The sequence below is a fragment of the Rhopalosiphum padi genome, chromosome 1 (assembly GCF_020882245.1).
Source record: "Rhopalosiphum padi isolate XX-2018 chromosome 1, ASM2088224v1, whole genome shotgun sequence".
Classification (NCBI taxonomy): Eukaryota; Metazoa; Arthropoda; class Insecta; order Hemiptera; family Aphididae; genus Rhopalosiphum; species Rhopalosiphum padi.
Genome location: NC_083597.1, coordinates 10437374 through 10446664, shown reverse-complemented (window position 1 = coordinate 10446664; position 9291 = coordinate 10437374). Strand labels below are relative to the sequence as shown.

The 9291-nt window shown below is 25.3% G+C and overlaps 1 protein-coding gene and 1 long non-coding RNA gene across 2 annotated transcripts; one reads left to right on the top strand and one right to left on the bottom strand.

Moving 5' to 3' along the window:
- Window positions 1-1477: 1477 nt before the first annotated feature.
- LOC132917656 (uncharacterized) lies at window positions 1478-4932 on the top strand. Its single transcript, XR_009660316.1, has 2 exons — window positions 1478-1765; window positions 4702-4932. It is a non-coding gene; the product is annotated as an uncharacterized LOC132917656 (long non-coding RNA).
- Window positions 4933-5792: 860 nt separating this feature from the next.
- On the bottom strand, window positions 5793-7874 carry LOC132917649 (NADH-quinone oxidoreductase subunit B 2-like). Its single transcript, XM_060978485.1, has 6 exons — window positions 7674-7874; window positions 7255-7386; window positions 7066-7163; window positions 6805-6996; window positions 6625-6748; window positions 5793-6109 (listed from the first exon to the last, which is right to left on the bottom strand). The coding sequence occupies exons 1-6, from the start codon at window positions 7684-7686 to the stop codon at window positions 6012-6014; spliced, it is 657 nt and encodes a 218-aa protein (XP_060834468.1). The 5' UTR covers window positions 7687-7874; the 3' UTR covers window positions 5793-6011.
- Window positions 7875-9291: the final 1417 nt, after the last annotated feature.

Here is a 9291-nt window from a genome sequence, read left to right as displayed (position 1 = left end):
TTTCACACATTCTTTAAATTTTATAATTATGTACAAGTATTAGTAAAATAATTTTTGATGGTGTGGAGATAATTTTTAAGTAGGTATTTTAAATTTTGATAAATTAGTCAGATTTTTAAACTTTTAATTCACACGCAGATACCAAAAGTGTATTGTATATTATATATTTTACATTTAACTCAGTGTAATTACAAAAATGTACTACAGTCTACAATTAATTTATTTTTTCTATGTATTATACGCTTGAGATGTCAACAGTAAACAATAAAACATAAACGTAAGTTAGTATAGATAATAAGTAGGTAAAGTTACCTTATAAAGTTAAGTTATAAATAAATATATTTTTTAGGTTTAAACGTAAAGGCATACAATGATATAGACCTATAGCCTATGATGTATATATTTTTTTTTCTCATTCAAATCGAAAATAATTAAAAATAAAAAATTATAGTTTTCATTCATTCATTCATTTTTTTTTTTTTTTTGTAATAAATTATTATTTTTACACAATTACAGTCTAAGAATTTCATTGTTTTAAGCCATCTTGTTATTTTAGGAAATAGAAATTTATGTTTATACACGACACTATACACGTACCTACTTTACGCACCTATACTCTATAGGACATACTCATTTTAACCAATCATGACACTTTTATACGATATGTTGACAGATACAATGCACATTTTTAATTCCAAAAACGGTTGAGTGGTGCCAGGAACATAATTTTCAAGTATAAAACAGCAGACTATTATATTATGCTACTTGCTTACATAGTCAAACTGCCGCAGACTGGACGCGGAATTAGATTTAAAATTGAATGTTGTCAATTCGTACAACCAGGGTATAAATAACAAATTTCAAGGACTCGATGCAATTTATTTGAATACCGCACGTTTGTCAGTTATGTGTAGACCTATAGCTACCTATTCGACTTCGAACATTGACGGGTTGTGTATTAATTCGCCTCTACGAGATAGGTCACCAAATGTGACATAAATACATAATATTGTTTTAATAATTTTCAAGTAGCCAATGCATTTAAAATAAGAAGAAAATAGGATCACACTATCACAGTACTGATTATACTTATGAATATTTAAGTAATTTTTAAAAATAACAGTGTTCATGTTTTCTGAAAAATATTTATTTAGTAGATATTTAATATTGTTAAAGTGGATTAGTGGATACGAGGTGCTTACTTATGTCGCATTGTCGCATTTGAATATTGTAATTTATTATTATATTAGATTCATAATAGTCATACCTATAATACATTACCTACACATTTACACATTACATTTATAAATATTCAGTTGGCAGGTTTAAGTAAATAGATCAAATTAAATAATTCAACCTTTCGTTGGGAATAACAATTAACTTTAGATCATGATCGTGTTTTTTGAATTGCAAGGAATTCAAAAAATAATATTGCTTATGCCGGGTTGCATAAAAATTCATTGGTTTTATGGTTCAATAAAATTTAATGAATCAATCACGGACCACTAAATCATGTTTAAAGGACCATTAAAGCTAAATATTGATTAATTAAATGTTTACTGTTTAGTGATTGTTTATGCAAATATACAATCCAGGAATTGTATAGTAAATTATTATTTACGAGTTCTTTATAATAAAGTTAGTGTTTAAGTAAATAATAAAACAAATGATGTCATCACTTTACCATAGTATATTAATCAAGTATAAAAATTATGTGTCTTACGAATTTCAGAAATCTATATGGACCCCATCATCCAAAAGACAGGTGAGTAAACAATAGAATTCATTATTTTGAAAAAATTATTTGCGGATGAAAGAAAATTTTTTACCGCCCCTTATTGGTTAACATATAAGTATCTATAAGGGTAAATATATATGCACTCGTCTATATATTCGATTGTAAGTACTTATTTAATGCGCAATTAAGCTGAAAATATAACATAAAACTGGTTTAATGAAAATATTAATTTACAGAATGATAAATAAAGGAATACATTATAATTATTATACATAATACCAACGCTAATTATGTGACCTTGAATATCAGAATAATATGTCATATTTATTTTCATACAGCATAAATGCTAAGATGAAAAATTTGTTTATAAAAATAATATTTCTAAAAATAAAACATAAATAATAACGTAATATGACTCAAAATGTATTGAACTACTACATATTATTTATATGTGTTTAAGTTTAACTAAACAAATATTATGGTTCATATCGTGTGTACCTACGAGTCTACGACCTACCAACCCATATCGTAAAACATAATTTATTTTCAACACAATCATAATCATTTTAAAACTCCAAATATTAAAAAACGTGTTACATTCTCAAACCGTATCCATACACATTGATTCACAAATGTATTTTAAATATCAGTCAAACATTCTTATATATTTCGGAACTATTAAATCTAGCTAGTAGTCCTCAATAATTGGCTTAATTATTCAATTAATAATATAAGTGTACCTACTATTTATATACAATTCAATATTCATTGATTATTTTTTTATTAGCTTCAAGTATACGATATTATTATAATTTCATAGACTACATTATGCTTATTTGATTTTATAGAAAGTTTAATTAGAGATTTATTATCAAATAGTAATTTTTAGATTTGTAGATAGGTAGGTATATCACGATGATATGATATATGCACAATTAAGTCTAAGATTTAATCAATTTTTTAATTTTAAAAAAATTTAAAAAAATTTAAATTTTGATTCCTAACAGATTATATTTGTGAGTAGTGAGTACTACAATCACGATGATTACCTATATATATTAATTATTTCTTTTTCTTACTAAACTTTTGTTGGAAAAAAATCTTTCAGAATTAGGGTTAATTATTCTAATTTTAAAATTGGTACAAAGCATTTATACATTTACTAAAACTATAAGTTTTTAAGTCTATACTCTATGAATAAACTATACCATAATAAATCATATAATTTTATTAGAGGATTAAAACAATTTGTTTGTTTTAACAATTTATATACCTACTATTATTCTGTACAAAAAATATAATTTGTTTTTTGTGTACTTTACTGTTTTGTTATTATCTATACGTTTCATTGATCCTTGTTATTAATAATAATAGTAATAATAATTTTAACTATTTAAACGTATCTTTTAAAAAAAAAAAAACATCAAGTGAAGTAACACACTAATTAATATTATGGTATCTATGTAATAGGTATTATGTATGAAGTTAATTTTGTTTAAGTATTCCGTTTTCTAAAAATATTCAAGGAATGTACACATTTGTCGCGACTCGCAATCATTATATTCTATCATAATGATAATATATTATATTATTATTTAAAAATGATGTATTTTACATCTTCTAAATTAACATAATATTCAATTAATAATAACTAAAAACTAATGCATTTATCATAAGAAAAAAAATGAAAATTCTAATACAAAAATAAAATTCAAGGAAACTTAGGAAACTCGCTCTGTTGAGTTATATAGGTATCTCATCGTAATTTAAAACGTAATAAATATGAAAATGAATATGTTACATTTGTATTCAGTAACAAATAATATTATATTACACAACAAAATGATTCTGTGCGTTGTATGTAGACTCACCAGTCACTGCAGTATAGGCTATAATATTTCTTAGGATAATATTTTATTAAGTATAGGTATTTATTTATATTGCTATTGTAAATTAGTAATTTATTTTTCTATATATAACACGGCTGATTGAACTAATTTTTGTCAATTATAAATCATATTTATTAAAATATAGTAATTATCTCATAATTTTAATTTGTGTATAATGTAAGTATAATAAGTTGTTACTAACTTAAAAGTCAAAATCAACATACATAATATACTGGTGTGAACAGGTTCGAAGTATAAAATATAGCTTAAAATTAATCTAAATATTTTAATGTAAATTTAAATATATACAATGTCATCAAAATTTGAACTTCAATCGTTCATAAATTAATGTGACTTTAATCTAAACTTTTTTATGTGTATTTAATTTTATGATGCCTATAGTAAATGCTAATATGAATATCTATTAAAAATTTAAAAACTATATAGTTATTCATTTTTAAATTACAATAAATAAACAATTTTCATATTATTGAAAATTGGTTTAGCCGGTCTTGCCATAGTATTTTTTATTGTTGTTCCTAATTATTTTAAAAATAACTTGATATTTTTACTTTTGACTTAAAGTACCAATTAAATGTAATTTTCTTCTAGAAAAGTTCTCGAAGTTTCAAAATTCAAAGCATTTTTTCTACTAACATATATTAAACAAAAATAAAAAGCAGACTGACAGATAACTACTCTGCTGTAGTGCAGTAGTACCGAGTACCTACCTAACTATAGTCTTACCCTTACGAGGAATGGGGAAATTCAAATTTTTTTTTTAATCGTTAAATAGGTATATACTTTCAGTTAAAATTTGATTTAATATTCTTCTTCTTATCATTTCCAATAAATGTTTAGGCATTCTAGCACCGGTGGTTGAATGGTAAGATTAAAACACAATATTAATTGTCCTGGTAAAGACTCATATATCGTGATGTAGGGACGCCACGCACAGACTCTTATCATGCCCCATTGCCCGCCTTGATTTAAGATGAAACTAAAATAATATTAAAACATGTTTTTAAAATGACGAGAATATTAATATTAATACGAGGCCCTGTGTGTCAACAGAGTCACCACCACTCTTATCTTGATCGAGCATATTATATAAGGGTGATCGGGATGAGAGCTCAGCAGACGGTTAAGATATTCAAGAAATTCAGAGGCAGGTCGTAACACCACTCATAGTATTGTTTATTAGCATTTTGGAGTCATGACATAACACCATTCATCAACATCTTATTTTTTACAATTATTGTATTTCTGTATCAAGTTAAACATTAAATAAAGATTTTACCAATACTTGTACTAAGTTTTCATTCCTACGTTGATGTATGAAACAATTAGAATAGGGAAGTAAAACAATATATAACTCTTCCTTTCTGCACTATCGATAGCAATTAGCATTCAGGATTCAGCAGAATTCATTTTATACTGTTAACTTTAACATTAGTCAATTTAAATGTTATCAAACTTAAAGGTAAAATATTATCTAGAGCAACTCAAAGACTTTTATTGATACATTTATTTTAAAGTAAGTTGATGGCTATAGCTATGAAAGTATTACAACTTTAAAATGTTCATAACTTGCCTTAAAATTATAATAATATTAATAAAATCCTATGAGATACTAAATAATATTTTTATTTTTAAGTTGTACAATACCTACCTAGTACCTATATAAATTTACTAATATTTAAGCTAACAGCATAAAATGGATTGATGCAGAACACAAATTTGCTGTTAGTAAGACAGAAACATCACATTGATGTTCTAAGTTTCTTAATTAATTCTCCAAATTAGTAATATGTACCTAATCAATATAGTTATTTATATTTTAAACAAATTACATACTCATCACATAGATTGTAAATATTCAATAAACGCTTTATAATAAATAAAACAAAAAAAAATATATATTAAACTTGTCCAAATTTTAATTTAAAATGTCTAAAAATAAATTATGTATATTGTTTATTTTTTAGTTGGTTTTCAATTTTTTTATTTTAACAATTATTTTGAAAATTTTGAACAACCTATGATTCTCTATCAGATACTACCCTAATTTACTCCGCTCAGAATCTTTATAAGTTACTAAGTATTGTTATTTTATATTATATATAAAAAATACATTAAAACAGTCGCTAAATTCAGCCAAAATATAATATTATTAAAATGGTACCGTTTATTTTTTACAACAACAATTTAAGAAAATCATAACACAAAGATGTACAATTCAAATTTGTGATATATTTTGCAATACTAAACTATTATCTATATTGTTTAACACAATTAAGAGTTTCACAAGTAAATATTTTTACAAACGGTAAAAGATGTAATACACAAAACCATTGATATAAAGGTTAATGATACATAATAAATTACTTTCTATACCAACTCTGGGCAAGTGACATTCTTTTTATTTTTTTCTGCAACTGTAGGATACCATACATCAACGCTTCAGCAGTTGGAGGACAACCTAAAATACATTTAAATATTAAAAACAGTACCTATTAATATAATACATATTTAGGAATAGAGATTAAAATAATTACACTGAATAACAATATTTGTTTCATTTCAGTACGCTTCATATAAATTCTAATTATGCAGAGTAGAATATTTTATTTATCAAAAAAAGAAATTATGTACCATTCAGAAAATTACAAATTGAAAATTTTATATTATGTTGAACATACAAATGCTCTATGAGGGTACGACTAACTTTCAAGTACAACACAAATAAAAATGTTGTATTTGACAGATATAATATTGTATATCTATTCAACATTTCAACATATAAATTTATCATCTATTACTGCTAATATTTAGAAAATATGAACAATTATATTATGTCTATATTTAATTATAATATATATAATAATATAATAATAATAATAATAATAATAATATATTATAATATGATACACAAGTTGACCTTTAAATTGCATTAAACATTTTGTCACAAATACATAACTAACAGAACTACCTTACCTGGTACATAAATGTCAACTGGAATAACCCTATCACAACCCCTCACAACTGAATATGAATAATGATAGTAACCACCTCCATTTGCACAGCTTCCCATAGAAATAACCCATTTTGGATCAGGCATCTGTGAACATTTATAGAAAAATAATCAATGCAATATTGAAAAATCATATCACTTACTTGATCATAAACTCTTCTCAATGCTGGTGCCATTTTATTTGTCAGTGTTCCCGCGACTATAATAAGATCAGCCTGACGAGGAGATGCACGAAATACAACACCATATCGATCCATATCATATCGAGGAGCAGCTATGTGCATCATTTCAACAGCACAACATGCCAATCCAAAAGTCAAAGGCCAGAGGGAGTGCTAAAAATCAAATTGTCAAATAAATGTTTAGATTAAAATAAAAGAAAAAATTTTTCATTATTTAATTACCTTACGGCCCCAGTTCAAAACATCATCCAAACGAGCAACAGCATATTCAGCCATATTGTTTGTCTTTTGAAACGGAGAATATGGACGATATGGTTTTTCTATCAAACATAGAGAATAACTTTAAATTGTAAATTATAAATAAAAAAAAAAAAAAATGTTTTAATAATAATAAAACAATTAATAACAAACCTTCTACATTTGTGTCTTGAGATGCAGGTTGGACTTTGGTAGATTCATTTCTAAGACAGATTTGGGTGATTGCAGGATTCTTCAATAAACAATTGATGCTCTTAGAGGCTGACAAGATTTGATTTGGGCGACCTAAATTATTAATAAAAATAATATCATTCATAAAATTAGTCTTAAATATTATTATAGTTAGTCTGTATGCAGTGTGACAACAATTATCAATAGAATAATAAGAAATAAAAAAACAAAATATTTGACTTGCAACACGTCTTTTAATATTTTACTGATTAAAAAATTGTAAAAATAACTAAAAGAATTATTTATGTAGTTTTAACTAGAATCTAGAAGTCATATATCCAGACAATTAAATTAAATTACTCCATACACACGTTGACATAATAATATTATTTTTCACTCACCGATCATCCTCATTTTTTCAGCGAAACAACAAATTATACTTTGTCTTAGGTATATGAATTCAATTAAATAGACAATGAATTCAATTAACAATCTACTTCAGCACTCGGCAGTAAAGTAACTGAACCTTACACAAACTATAAAGTTAAAACGAAAATAATTGAAGAGTAAACGACCTCAGATTCAGGTTCAGAAATTCTTTGTTATCAATTGTTTGGTTTCGTACTTTCGTCTGATAACAGTCAAAACCTTAACAGCTGACGCGAGTACGCAACTTAAACGGTTACGTACCATCTAGATCCCGCGACAAGTATGTCTACGTACGTCAACTGGATCCCTTTGGACCTTTAGAACCTAAAAGAGATTTTAGATTCCATATTAGCTATAATCTCCCACGTCATTTAGATACCCAGATATCGGCGATAATTTATTAAAAACTTGTCTAAAAAAATACTTAAATAACAATTTAAATTTTAAAAATATTATAAAATATTATGAAGTATAAGTAAGTTACATGGCGTTACTAAAATCTCTAATTCCATTAATTATGAATTATGATATTACTGATATTAGATTCGATGTTTTAAATAAGTAGTAACGCTTCATTATATTCTAATATACACGATATATGAATTATCGATTATGTTAATGTAGAATTTATATATAATTTTTAAAAGAACTAGCTCAAATACCTATTTATTATAATAGGTAAGTACATTAAAACCTATAGTATACAGGGTAACTATACTTATTTACAAGCATTGTATGACCACTTATTCCTTTAATGTTAAATTTATGTTGGTCTTTCAAATTTTAGAGTTAACTTTGCCTAAAGGCCATATTTTTAAATTCAAATACACAGAAGTTGTACATTGTTTAAGCTATGTCATGTAACGGTATACTTATTTTTTCAAATGAGAAATAACCTTTTATTGCGAATAATTAAGCAAATTATTTTTTTGAAAATATTTATCAAACTACATCTACATAATAATCCTGAAAAATGGTTTTAATTAATGGTTATGCAAAAACTTAAAAATAGAGGTAACTATGTAAGTAATATTTAATCTAGTAATTACAATAAAACAGTTTTTGCAAAGTATAAAATATTAATGACTTTATACTACCTAATCAACATACTTTTTAAATTAGTATATCCTCCATATTTTCCAAAACTATATACAGTAGAACATCGATTATTCGCATTAAATGGGATCACAGATATATCTGTGATTGGGATCGAGTGGGTGCGGATAATCAAATAAGCATTAAAAATAAAGTTAAAAACTAATTTACTGTGTGTAAAACGTACCTATAATACCTATAATACATTAGAGTGAACCGTAGGCCCATAGTAGATAATAAAATAATTTCGAATTTCATATAATATAAACACGACAAAACGAACATAGCTAACGATAGAATTAAATTAAATTAAACTAAAAATAAATTTGTACAACAATTTTGTGGTGCGGATAATCGACGTTCTACTGTATTATCATGGATGGACGGTTTCTTATTCTTAATACACTACATATAAGGTTAAATAACTTAAAAACTACTCGTTCAAATGTTAGTTTGGATACAACTTTTAATTTTCAAAAAAATCATCTATTTTAC

Excerpts from the sequence above, each read along its gene's own strand:
- LOC132917649 (XM_060978485.1), bottom strand. Across the intron at positions 6,997-7,065 it reads TTTTGAACTGGGGCCGTAAG|CACTCCCTCTGGCCTTTGAC; the intron begins GTAATTAAATAA and ends TTTGATTTTTAG. Across the intron at positions 6,749-6,804 it reads TGAGAAGAGTTTATGATCAA|ATGCCTGATCCAAAATGGGT; the intron begins GTAAGTGATATG and ends AAATGTTCACAG.